Below are 13,381 nucleotides of genomic sequence, written 5' to 3' on the forward strand. Positions count from 1 at the left end.
GAATGCATCATCTACCACAAATTAGCTACGTATACAGATGCTATAAATAGATTTGGGGGGGGGGGGGCAGAATGCATCATCCACCGCAATTATTGTCTAAAATTATTATTAGCGCCCTCCCCAGGGGGAACCCCCCCCCATCCCCGCTGTCTCTTTCACCTTCCAAAAGAATTCCCTTCTTACCTGGAGCCTTCTCACCTGTCCTTTTAAAGATGCTCGGTCCTTCTGCAGTTCTTCCCTTTGCAACGGGTCCGGTAGGGGGCAGCCTCGCGCAGGCAGGTCAAAGACTTCCCCCTAGCTCACCAAAAAAACTACACGTCCCATCTGCCCGTGGAGCGCGAATTGGGCCACCGACCATGGAAAGGCACGCTGGGAATGGTAGTCCAGCTGAAAGCAAGCAGCAGGATTGGGTAAGAGTGGTGCCTGCGCAATGAAAACCAAATGATTCTCCCCCCCTCTCGGGTTATTGGACTGCATTTCCCATGAAGCTCCGCGGAGTTTCCCCATTGGGAAAACCGGGGCCAGCGGCGAACGGCATGATGGGAGCTGTAGGCTTCGAGTCCTGAGGGAAGAAAGAACTGCAAATGGCGGCGGCCTTCCCCAAAGCCCCGAAGAAGGGCGATGAAGCCGGCAGGACGACGGAAGCGGCCTCGCCGCTGCAGTACAGCCTCTTGCTGGAGCACCTGGTGGGAGATAAGAGAGGCCCGAGGCCGGATTTCTCGCCGGGCGTCCTCGGGGGCTTCCCGGCGCCCGTCAAGAGCCCCGAGCAGAAGATGGTCGAGCGCGCCATGGAGAGCTGCGCCTTCAAGGCGGCGCTGGCCTGTGTCGGCGGTGGGTCTTTCCTGAAGAGCCCTTGAAGGTCGACTTCCCTTGCTTCTGGAGTCGTCAGGACTACAACTTCCATCATCCTCACCCGTTATATTCCAGGCGGCCGCTAAGGGGGGAAAGAGAGGGACCTTCTGCTTCTCTCTGCTGCCCTCTGGCGGCTGTGGCGAGATTTGCAGCTTTTAATAGTGCCACTTCTGCCTCAGGGCTCTGGAATGGGCGAGGATGATGGGTGAGGTAGCTCCTCGCCCCACAGGGAGGAGGAAGGGGAGGCTAGGTTTGCTAGAAAATATATTTTGAATTACAGTATTTATTTTCTTTTTTAAAGCTTTATTCAATTTTCATTTTTAAAAACATCACAATAACTTTACACAGATCAATACCGATCTCTTACATTTATTTATTTATTTATTTTTATTTATTACTTAGATTTGTATGCCGCCCCTCTCCGAAGACTCGGGATACATTATATCCATTCTATAATCTATTGTTATTTATATTTACGTATATTATTATTTACATAATTCTTATTTTCGTATGTTCTTTTACCTTGTATCACAGTTTTTAAAATTTGTTTTCCATCCAATTATACCATCTTGTTCAAATAACATAGTACAGTGTTCCCTCTATTTTCGCGGGTTCGAACTTCGTGAATAGCCTATACCACGGTCTTTCAAAAAATATTAATTAAAAAATACTTCGCGGTTTTTTCCTATACCACGGTTTTTCCCACCCGATGACATCATATGTCATCGCCATACTAATAATTTTTGCAAATAAATAACAAAAAAAAATAATTATTGTTAATAAATAATTATGTTTATAAATATCAGGATCACTAAGTGTCTTATTCAACGGTGAGTACCAGTAATAATGGTGAGTAAATGGTTGTTAAGGGAATGGGAAATGGTAATTTAGGGGTTGAAAGTGTTAAGAGATGGCTTGTGATACTGTCCATAGCCCAAAATGGTGTACAGTGTTCCCTCGATTTCCACGGGGGATGCGTTCCGAGACCACCCGCGAAAGTCGAATTTCCGCAAAGTAGAGATGCGGAAGTAAATACACCATTTTTGGCTATGGACCGTATCACAAGCCATCCCTTAACACTTTAAATTCCTAAATTACCATTTCCCATTCCCTTAACAACCATTTACTCACCATTATTACTGGTACTCACCATTGAATAGTGATCCTGATATTTATAAACATAATTATTTATTAACAATAATTATTTTTTTGTTATTTATTTGCAAAAATTATTAGTTTGGCGATGACGTATGATGTCATCGGATGGAAAAAAACGTATAGAAAAAACCCCGCAAAGTATTTTTTAATTAATATTTTTTGAAAAAACGTGGTATAGGCTATCCGCGAAGTTCGAACCCGCGAAAATCGAGGGAACACTGTATTTACTTCTGCATCTCTACTTCGCGGAAATTCGACTTTCGCGGGCGGTCTCAGAATGCATCCCCCGCGGAAATCGAGGGAACACTGTATTCTGAGTTGTTTAATCCTTTGATCTCCATCGTCAGCCTATCCATTTCTGCACATCTATATATACACTAAAATAAATAAATAAAGGGAACACTTCAACAACACAATATAACTTCAAGTCAATCAAACTTCTGTGAAATCAAACTGTCCACTTAGGAAGCAACACTGATGGACAATCAATTTCACCTGCTGTTGTGTACATTCAACTTTGTACAGAACAAAGAATTCAATGAGAATCATTCATTCGGATCTAGGGTGTGTTATTTGAGTGTTCCCTTTGTTTTTTTGAGCAGTATATTTTATCTATGACTTGTGTTTTCTGTAGGTACTATTTTGGTTTTTTCAAAACTGTGTAACAGATCCAGGTGAATTATTTATTTTCATTTATTTAATTTAACTATTGGCCAAGCCTTCCAAAAAGCTATCTTTATTTTTATTGAATGCATTTATGAAATTGAGCTATCGACCTTCTCGGTTAATCCACCTTTATTGTTGTTACAAATAATTCAATACTGCTTCCTCCTCAGCAACCACCCTTTGATTTGGGCTGGGATGAAAGAGAGACACATGGGCCCAAAATCACTCTGCTAGTCTTTATGCGGGACTAGAACTCACCGTCTCCTGGTGAATGGCTCCAAGTCACCCAGCCAGCTTTCATGCTTAAAGCAGGACTAGAATTCCCCATCTCCAAGCAAACTGAATGGGTGAAGCCAGATTCACCTAATGCCCAAGTTATTAAGTGAGGACCAGACTACCTTCTGCCACACACCTCTCAGCGACCAGTAATAACCCACAGGGTTGGCCTTCTCCAGGTCCCGTTAGCCAAACAATGTCGGCTGGTGGGTCCTCAAAGGGAGAGCCTTTTCTGTGGTGGCTCCAACCCTTTGGAACCAACTGTCTCCGGAGATACGTGTTCCCTCCACATTTTCCAGCCTTCTACAAAGCTGTAAAGACTTGACTCTTCCTGGGATTGTTGAATGTAGAATGTTGGGTTGAGTGTGTGTGTTTTAGTTGGGGTTATTAATTGAAGGTTTTTACTGTTTTAGAATTATTTTTATATGTTGGAAGCCGCCCAGAGAACTTCAGGAGTTGGGTGGCAAATAAATATGTTAGATAGATAGATAGATAGATAGATAGATAGATAGATAGATAGATAGATAGATAGATAGATAGATAGATAGATGATATATATACGAAAACAAATATATATATATATATATAGAGAGAGAGACAGACAGACAGACAGACAGATTAATTCACTTAACAGCAGTAGTGACCTCGAGGCTCGACTACTGTAATGCTCTCTACATGGGGCTACCTTTGAAAAGTGTTCGGAAACTTCAGATCGTGCAGAATGCAGCTGCGAGAGCAGTCATGGGCTTTCCCCAAAATGCCCATGTTACACCAACACTCCGCAGTCTGCATTGGTTGCCGATCAGTTTCCGGTCACAATTCAAAGTGTTGGTTATGACCTATAAAGCCCTTCATGGCACCGGACCAGATTACCTCAGGGACCGCCTTCTGCCGCACGAATCCCAGCAACCGGTTAGGTCCCACAGAGTGGGTCTTCTCCGGGTCCCGTCAACCAAACAATGTCGCTTGGCGGGACCCAGAGGAAGAGCCTTCTCTGTGGCGGCCCTGGCCCTCTGGAACCAACTCCCCCCAGAGATTAGAATTGCCCCCACCCTCCTTGCCTTTCGAAAGCTGCTTAAAACCCACCTCTGCCGCCAGGCATGGGGGAATTGAGAGCCTCTTTCCCCCTAGGCCTTTACAATTTTATGCATGGTATGTCTATATGTATGTTTGGTTTTTATATTAATGGGTTTTTAACAGTTTTTAGTATTGGATTTTGTTATATACTGTTTTATTGCTTTTGTTAGCCGCCCCGAGTCTGCGGAGGGGGCGGCATACAAATCCAATCAATCAATCAATCAATCAATCAATAAATAAATAAATAAATAAAAGATTCAATTAACTATGGCAAGACAGGTCTGAAAAGCGCCAAAAGTCACTGAACAACTGTCCTGTTTAGCAACAGAAACACATGGCTCAAATTGTGGTTGTAAGTGAAGAAACTACCTGTGTATCACAGCCCTGTATTGTGAAGATGGCACGAAAGCAAACCTTTGTATCTCCATTTGCCATTTAGGTTTAGGTTTATTGGATTTATATGCCGCCCCTCTCCGCAAACTCGGGGCGGCTCACAACAATAATAAAAAACAGTACAGTACATAATACCAAATCCAATGCCCACCCATCTAGTTACAATTTAAAATTAATAATCTCATAAAAACAGTACAGTATATATAAAAAAACAGGCACACAGTCAATCAATCAACAAAACAACATGGGCAAGGGGGAGGTGTTTTAGTTCCCCCATGCCTGATGGCAAAGGTGGGTCTTAAGGGGTTTACGAAAGGCAGGGAGGGTGGGGGCAATCCTAATCTCAGGGGGGAGCTGGTTCCAGAGGGTCGGGGCCCCCACAGAGAAGGCTCTTCCCCTGGGTCCCGCCAGATGACATTGTTTAGTCGACGGGACCCGGAGAAGGCCAACTCTGTGGGACCTAACCGGTCGCTGGGATTCGTGCGGCAAGAGGCGGTCCCGAAGATATTCTGGTCCGATGCCATGAAGGGCTTTATAGGTCATAACCAACACTTTGAATTGTGACCGGAAACTGATCGGCAGCCAATGCAGACTGCGGAGTGTTGGAGTGATATGGGCATACTTGGAGAAGCCCATAATTGCTCTCGCAGCTGGAAGTTTCCGAACACTTTTCAAAGGTAGCCCCATGTAGAGAGCGTTACAGTAGTCGAGCCTGGAGGTGATGAGGGCATGAGTGACTGTGAGCAATGACTCCCGGTCCAAATAGGGCCGCAACTAGCGCACCAGGCGAACCTGGGCAAACGCCCCCCTCGCCATAGCTGAAAGGTATTTTTCTAATGTGAGCTGTGGATCGAGGAGGACGCCCAAGTTGCGGACCCTCTCTGAGGGGGTCAATAATTCCCCCCCCCGAGGGTAATGGACGGACAGATAGAATTGTCCTTGGGACAATTTACTCCCCAGAGATGCGCGCATCGTTTTGATCATGTGCGAAGTGCCCTTTGACTGACCTCTTTGCCCTTCTGATTTGGCAGGCTTCGTCCTGGGGGGCGCCTTTGGTGTCTTCACCGCTGGCATCGATACCAACGTGGGATTTGACCCGAAGGACCCCTACCGCACGCCGACAGCCAGAGAGGTCTTGAAAGATATGGGCCAGCGGGGAATGTCGTACGCCAAAAACTTTGCCATCGTGGGCGCCATGTTCTCCTGCACTGAGTGCCTGGTGGAATCGGTGAGTCACTTCCTTGTTTGGATCTTGATTGAGAAAAGGGTCTGGGGCAGTGATGGGGGCCCAGATTGTTGGGGGCAAGAGGATGCTGACCCTGAAAACCTCTTAGAGCTGTAAAAGCATTTTGAAGCTGTATGTCACTTTAAGTGCTATTGCTCTTAACTGAACCTAGCTGCTGTGGCCTAGAGGTGGCGCTCTTGCCTCACAATCAGAAGGTTGTGAGTTCTATCCTAAGTAGAGACAGTTGTACGGACTCCTGCCAGGTCCCTTCCAACTCTGTTAATATGTAAACTGCTGTTTATTTATTTATTGGATTTGTATGCCGCCCCTCTCCGCAGATTCGAGGCGGCTAACAACAGTGGTAAAAACAACATGTGACAATCCAATATTAAAACAGTTAAAACCCTTATTATAAAACCAAACATACATACAGACATGCCATGCATAAAATTGTAGAGGCCTGGGGGGAAAGAGTTCAGTGATACCTCATCTTACAAAAGCCTCGTCATACAAACTTTTTGAGATACAAACCCGGGGTTTAAGAATTTTTTGCCTCTTCTTACAAACTATTTTCACCTTACAAACCCACCGCCTCTGCTGGGATGCCCCACCTCTGGACTTCCGTTGCCAGTGAGCACCCGTTTTTGTGCTGCTGGGATTCCCCTGAGGCTCCCCTCCATGGGAAACCCCACCTCCGGACTTGCGTGTTTTTGTGATGCTGCAGGGGAATCCCAGCAGCGCAAAAACGGGTGCTTCGGCTGGCAAAAGGGGTGAATTTTGGGCTTGCACGCATAAATCGCTTTTCCATTGATTCCTATGGGAAACATTGTTTCGTCTTACAAACTTTTCACCTTAAGAACCTCATCCCTGAACCAATTAAGTTCATAAGACAAGGTATCACTGTATCTCAGTTCCCCCATGCCTGGCGGCAGAGGTGGGTTTTAAGAAGCTTACGAAAGGCAAGGAGGGTGGGGGCAATTCTAATCTCTGGGGGGAGTTTATTTATTTATTTTATTTATTTATTTATTATTTAGATTTGTATGCCGCCCCTCTCCGCAGACTCGGGGCGGCTCACAACAAGTGAAAAAACAATCTACAACAAATCTAAATTACTGTTTAAAAATATTTAAAAGACCCCATATTCTAAACACACATACATACAAACATACCATTCATAAATTGTATCTGCCCGGGGGAGATGTTTCAGTTCCCCCATGCCTGACGACAGAGGTGGGTCTTAAGGAGTTTACGAAAGGCAAGGAGGGTAGGGGCAGTTCTAATCTCCGGAGGGAGTTGATTCCAGAGGGCCGGGGCCACCACAGAGAAGGCTCTTCCCCTGAGGCCCGCCAACCGACATTGTTTAGTTGACGGGACCCGGAGAAGATCCACTCTGTGGGACCTAATCGGTCGCTGGGATTCGTGCGGCAGAAGGCGGTCTCGGAGATATTCTGGTCCAGTGTCATGAAGGTCTTTAAAGGTCATAACCAACACTTTGAATTGTGACCGGAAGTTGATCGGCAACCAATGCAGACTGCGGAGTGTTGGAGTGATATGGGCATACTTAGAGAAGCCCATGACTGCTCTCGCAGCTGCATTCTGCACGATCTGAAGTTTCCGAACACTTTTCAGAGGTAGCCCCATGTAGAGAGCGTTACAGTAGTCAAACCTCGAGGTGATGAGGGCATGAGTGACTGTGAGCAGTGAGTCCCGGTCCAGATAGGGCCGCAACTGGTGCACCAGGCGAACCTGGGCAAACGCCCCCCTCGCCACAGCTGAAAGATGGTTCTCTAATGTGAGCTGTGGATCGAGGAGGACGCCCAAGTTGCGGACCCTCTCTGAGGGGGTCAATAATTCCCCCCCCCCCAGGGTAATGGAAGGACAGATGGAATTGTCCTTGGGAGGCAAAACCCACAGCCACTCTGTCTTATCAGGGTTGAGTTTGAGTCTGTTGACACCCATCCAGGCCCCAACAGCCTCCAGACACCGGCACATCACTTCCACCGCTTCGTTGACTGGACATGGGGTGGAGATGTAAAGCTGGAGTTGGTTTCAGAGGGCTGGGGCCGCCACAGAGAAGGCTCTTCCCCTGTTGCTATTGCCTCCTGGAGGTATGGATGTTCCTCTGGAGGTTTTCAAGAATAGACCGGAAAACCATTTGACCAAGATGATATAAAGTCATCTACCTTGAGCAGGGGGTTAGACTAGAAGGCCTCCAGGGCTCCTTCCAGCCTTATGTTCTAAGAGCTTGTTTTGGCTCCCTTAAAAACAAGGGGAGGAAGAGGTGACAGCCTCCATCCTTCTGCGTCCTTGTAACCAGAGCTGCCCACATCCTGTTTTTAGAGGTCTTCTCTAGCACCGTCGGATTTTTCTTTGAGCTTAGAAGATAGAGAGGATCCGTAATGCATTAATGTTTTCTAATATAAGGTTGCCCAGGTTCGCCTGGTGCACCAGTTGTGGCCCTATCTGGACAGGGAGTCATTGCTCACAGTCACTCATGCCCTCATCACCTCGAGGTTCGATTATTGCAACGCTCTCTACATGGGGCTACCTTTGAAAAGTGTTCGGAAACTCCAGATCGTGCAGAACGCGGCCGCGAGAGCCATCGTGGGGCTTCCCAGATTCGCCCACGTTTCTACAACACTCCGCGGCCTACACTGGCTGCCGATTGGTTTCCGGTCACAATTCAAAGTGTTGGTTATGACCTATAAAGCCCTACATGGCACTGGGCCAGAATATCTCCGGATCCGCCTTCTACCGCACGAATCCCAGCGACCGATAAGGTCCCACAGAGTTGGCCTTCTCCGGGTCCCGTCGACCAAACAATGTCGTTTGGTGAGGCCCAGGGGAAGAGCCTTCTCTGTGGTGGCCCCGGCCCTCTGGAATCAACTCCCCCCAGAGATTAGAACGGCCCCCACCCTCCTTGTCTTTCGCAAACTACTCAAGACCCACCTTTGTCGCCAGGCATGGGGGAGTTAGGATATTCCTTCCCCCTAGGACATTACAAGTTATGCATGGTATGTTTGTGTGTGTGTTTGGTGTTTTATAATTAGGGCTTTTAGTTGTTTTATTAAATTGGATTGTTACATATTGTCTTTTACTATTGTTGTTAGCTGCCCCGAGTCTGGGGAGAGGGGCGGCATACAAATCCAATAAATAAAATAGATAGATAGATAGATAGATAGATAGATAGATAGATAGATAGATAGATAGATAGATAGATAGATAGATAGAAAGAAAGAAAGAAAGAAAGAAAGAAAGAAAGAAAGAAAGAAAGAAAGAAAGAAAGAAACATATGTACGGTTTCTGAGAGTGACCTAAGCAAGTGCAGACATTAAAATATCATATACTCGGGAACTGTGGGCTTCAAAGAGCATCTCAGCCGCCAGCATGTTAAAATTTCAGACTCTGGGGTTGCTTCAACAGGAACACAGAGCAGGTTGCCCAGCAAACCTAGAAAACAGGGAAATCAGGGAATTATCAGGGAAATCGGTGGTTCGGGAAATATCAGGGAATTAGCAGGGAATTTGTGAAAAAACCAGACTACATCAGAGAAAAAAAACTGTATTAAAATGTTTAAAAGTCAGGGGAACATCATGTAAAATAAAAAAACGGATCGCGCTGCCTGGCAGAGTCAAGCAAAAATGAGCATAACTGTGGCCACAACTTGCTTCCTCGGCTACCCATTTTTCTCCACGGCTTAGCCGTTTGGTATGACGCCCTCTACGACCGGCAAGTTACAGGGAAATGTCAGGGAAATATCAGGGAATTTCAAAGGTTTCCCCCCTGGACACCCTGACAGAGACAGGCATAGTTGGCAGTGCCCAAGATCCCATTCTTCATTATCATTGTTTTTATGTTATCATAAATTTTTGGTGGAATTCAGTCCGGAGTTGCAAGAAACAGTGGAGCTTGGAAAGTAAATAGGAAGGGAGTGAAGGTGGACCCTCTCTAATCGATAGCACTTAAACCTATACAGTAGTACCTCGTGATACAAACCCCTTGTCTTACGAACATTTCGAGATACGAACCCGCGGTTTGGGATTTTTATACCTCTTCTTACGAACTTTTTTCGCCTTATGAACCCGCCGCTGTGAATGCCGAACCCGAAAGTTCGGGGTTCAGGAGAACGCCGAGAAGCGCCGCTGCCCGGCTGTCACATTGCCAGAAGAGCCGCGGAGCTGTCGGCTGGTCGGGAGGCTCAAACGGAGGTGGGGAAACCCAATAGGGAATTCCATGGGCGGAGCTTTGACGTCACGAAGACGTCCTTCCTGGCTGGCCGAAACGTGGACTCCAGGAAGGACGTCCTGTATAAGGGGGAAAAAATAAGCCCCCGCTCCCATCAAACAAGTCCTAGTTTTTATTTTGGAGCTCAAAAGTAAATAAGGCAATGCAAAAAGGATGTTGAGACTCTAGTAAGAGAGCAGAGAAGAGCAACAAAGAAGATTAGGGGACTGGAGGCTAAAACCTATGAAGAACGGTTGCAGGAACTGGGCATGGCTAGTTTAATGAAAAGAAGGACCAGGGAGACAATAATGGCAGTCTTCCAGTATTTCAGGGGTTGCCACAAAGAAGAGACAGTCAAGCTATTCTCCAAAGCACAAGAAGCAATGGGTGGAAACTAAACAAGGAGAGAAACAACCTAGGAGAACAGTTGACCAGTGGAACAACTTGCCTCCAGAAGTTGTGAGTTTTTAAGAAGATGTTGGATAGCCATCTGTCTGAAGTAGTATAGGGTTTCCTGCCCAAACAGAGTTGGACTAGAAGACCTCCAAGGTCCCTTCCAACTCTGTTGTAGTTGTTGTTATTATTATTATTAAGACCAAGTCTTATTTTGGGGGAAACAAGGGTAAATAAAGGAGGCAAGTGGAGAAAGCAGGCCAGCTTTTCAGAAGGGACATTATAAACACGGCCGACGGCCTCTTGAACCGCCTCTTTCCTCGCTTCCTTTAGTACCGAGGCAAATCCGATTGGAAGAACAGCGTCGCCAGCGGATGCATCACGGGCGGGGCCATCGGATTCCGAGGTGAGTGCCGCCTTCCCAAGCCCTTTGGAGAGGCTTCCCGGGCCACATTCCACGGAGGGATGGGGCCTCTCAGGCGTTGCTGTTCTTGGCCCACGGCCACGGCTGCTGCTGGCGGGAGAGAGGCCTCCGCTTGCCAGAAAGTGGGCAGCGTGCCACTGTTTCCGGGATTCGCAGCGCACGTGTCTCCCGAGGATGCCAAGGTGGAAGAAAGTGTAACATCACGCAGGGTTCAAACGAGGCGAGTGGCTCGTTGGCAGTGGGAACCTTTAGCTATTTCGCTTTCTTCCAAAGGAGTCGAGCCAGCAGAGAGATTTCCTTTCAAAACCCCAAGCTCTAATGTCCCTTAAGTGTATCGAGCGGCACTCTGAGTTGAACTGGATTGATTTAATTTTCTTGGCGGGAGAGGGGAGGAATTTACGGAGAATTCTCAATCCTCCAGGTCACGTTTGTCCCAAAGACCACGTGGACTTTCTCGCTTTTCCCCCCCCTTGAAAATATTTTGCTTCTCATCCAAGTAACCTCATTTCTCACAGTTCTGCTGAACTGAACTCAACCAAAGTTGTTTTCTTGGATGAGAAGAAGCCACGAGACTCTAGAAAAAGTGCAGAGAAGAGCAACAGAGATGATCAACAGAGGGGACACAGTCTGAAGTTAGTTGGGGGAAAGATCAAAGGCAACATGAGAAAATATGATTTTACTGAAAGAGTAGTACGTAGATGCTTGGAACAAACTTCCAGCAGACGTAGTAGGTAAATCCACAGTAACTGAATTTAAACATGCCTGGGATAAAACATATATCCATCCTAAGATAAAATACAGAAAATAGTATAAGGGCAGACTAGATGGACCATGAGGTCTTTTTCTGCCGTCAGACTTCTATGTTTCTATGATTAGGGGACTGAAGGCTAAAACATAGGAAGAACGGTTGCAGGAACTGGGCCTGGCTAGTTTAATGAAAAGAAGGACCAGGGGAGACAGGATAGCAGTCTTCCAATATCTGAGGGGTTGCCACAAAAAAGGAGTCAAGCTATTCTCCAAAGCACCTGAAGGTAGAACAAGCAACAATGGGTGGAAACTAAACAAGGAGAGAAGCAATTTAGAACTAAGGAGAAAATTCCTGACAGTTAGAACAATTAACCAGGGGAACATCTTGACTCCAGAGGTTTTGAATGCACCAACACTGGAAGTTTTTAAGGTTATTATTTTATTATTTATTAGATTTGTATGATTTGTATTAGATGTTAGATAACCATCTGGTGTAGGGTTTCCTGTGTAAGCAGGGGGTTGGACTAGAAGACCTCCAAGGTCCCTTCCAACTCTGTTGTTGTTATTATAAAAAATTTTCAAGGGGGAAAAAAGCAAGAAAATTAGTTACCTTTGGGAAAAGCCTTTGGGGAGAGCCACAGACAATTGTTGAGCCTGTTTTTGAGTCTTCAGAGATGTTGCTACCAATTCCACTGGGGGCGGGGGTCTCCTTCCCTGGTAGGTTTTCTAAATTTTGGATGAATGGGCCTTGATGCATGAATCGAGCTCCCATTTCTCAATCTTGGGAAATTGAAGATGTGTGGACTTCCACTCCCAGAATTCTCCAGGGCACATGCTTTTAAGATGGCTGGACTTCAGTGGCCAGAATTCCCCAGCCGGCAAGCTCTCCCTTTCGGGCTTTCATAAGGCCTTGAAACTTGGTTCTATCCTTGAGCCCAGAGTCCCAGGTTTGGATAGAGCCCAACTCTGGTCTGTCTGAATGATTGGCTAGATGGTGCCCGGCTGCTATGTTTTATTTTCATTTAATATTATGTATTTTACCATAAGTGGCCCAGGGTCACATGGAAAGGAGGTGGGTAGCTTTATACAGGTAGTCCTCGACTTATCCATCCTAACTGAGCCCAGAATTATGGTTGTTAAGTTCTGCCAGTCATTAAGTAGGTCACCACATGAACACACTCAATTTTATGGCCTTTTTTTTCTTGCAATAGTCATTTATTTATTTATTGGATTTATAGGCCTCCTCTCTCCATTAAATAAATCCTGCTGTCATTAAAAGAACACGACGATTGTCACGTGAACATAGTAACCTAGTGAGCCCATTATTGGTTATATGCACTGTGGGATAACTGCAAACAGCCATAAATGTGAGCTGGTTCCTCAGTGCCCCCGAGGCTGGCTCATCATTGTATCTTTGAGTGGTCGCTAAGTGAGGACTATCCGTAAATTGAACAAATAAATCATAAACAGACGATCAACTCCTCTTTTGTTTCCTTGCAGCTGGCCTCAAAGCAGGGGTCCTCGGTTGTGGAGGTTTTGCTGCCTTCTCCGCAGTGATTGACTACTACTTAAGGTAGCTGCTGGGATCCACCAGCGAGGATTTTTGGATGGCCGCTATGGAGGACAGCAGCCCAATGGACATCTCGAGCCCTAACCAAGGGGGCCTTTCTGCAAGTTAACCCAGCCGGAGGAGAATCCCAAATCTGCCGCCGTTAAGGAGACGAACCACGGAGAAGGCCCCGCGTGAGATCTCGAGATCTGCTTGGATCTGGAAACGCAGCTGCTAGAATGTTTTATCGGCATTTAATACCAGAAAGTGAATTGGAATCTTGCTGCAACATGTTTGGACTGAGCAGAACACAAACGCTGGATTATTATTATTAATTTTTATTTTTAGAACGGTCGAATGGTTTATCTGCTAATAAAACGGGAAATAGTTTTTCAAA

The 13,381-nt window shown here is 46.2% G+C and overlaps 1 protein-coding gene across 1 annotated transcript; it reads left to right on the plus strand.

Moving 5' to 3' along the window:
- Positions 1–533: 533 nt before the first annotated feature.
- TIMM22 (translocase of inner mitochondrial membrane 22) lies at positions 534–13,381 on the plus strand. The gene is made up of 4 exons (XM_070742841.1): positions 534–831; positions 5,454–5,650; positions 10,598–10,670; positions 12,936–13,381. Exons 1-4 carry the CDS (start codon positions 585–587, stop codon positions 13,010–13,012), a joined length of 594 nt encoding a protein of 197 aa, XP_070598942.1. The 5' UTR covers positions 534–584; the 3' UTR covers positions 13,013–13,381.

Source organism: Erythrolamprus reginae, chromosome 1 (genome assembly GCF_031021105.1).
Source record: "Erythrolamprus reginae isolate rEryReg1 chromosome 1, rEryReg1.hap1, whole genome shotgun sequence".
Lineage (NCBI taxonomy): Eukaryota > Metazoa > Chordata > Lepidosauria > Squamata > Dipsadidae > Erythrolamprus > Erythrolamprus reginae.

What these genes read in the sequence shown, in the direction of transcription:
- TIMM22 (XM_070742841.1), top strand. Translation starts at nt 585, where the DNA reads ATGGCGGCGGCCTTCCCCAAAGCCCCGAAGAAGGGCGATGAAGCCGGC. An exon ending in GGCGCTGGCCTGTGTCGGCG is followed by an intron (nt 832 to 5,453) that starts GTGGGTCTTTCC and finishes CTGATTTGGCAG; the next exon opens with GCTTCGTCCTGGGGGGCGCC. An exon ending in CGGGGCCATCGGATTCCGAG is followed by an intron (nt 10,671 to 12,935) that starts GTGAGTGCCGCC and finishes GTTTCCTTGCAG; the next exon opens with CTGGCCTCAAAGCAGGGGTC.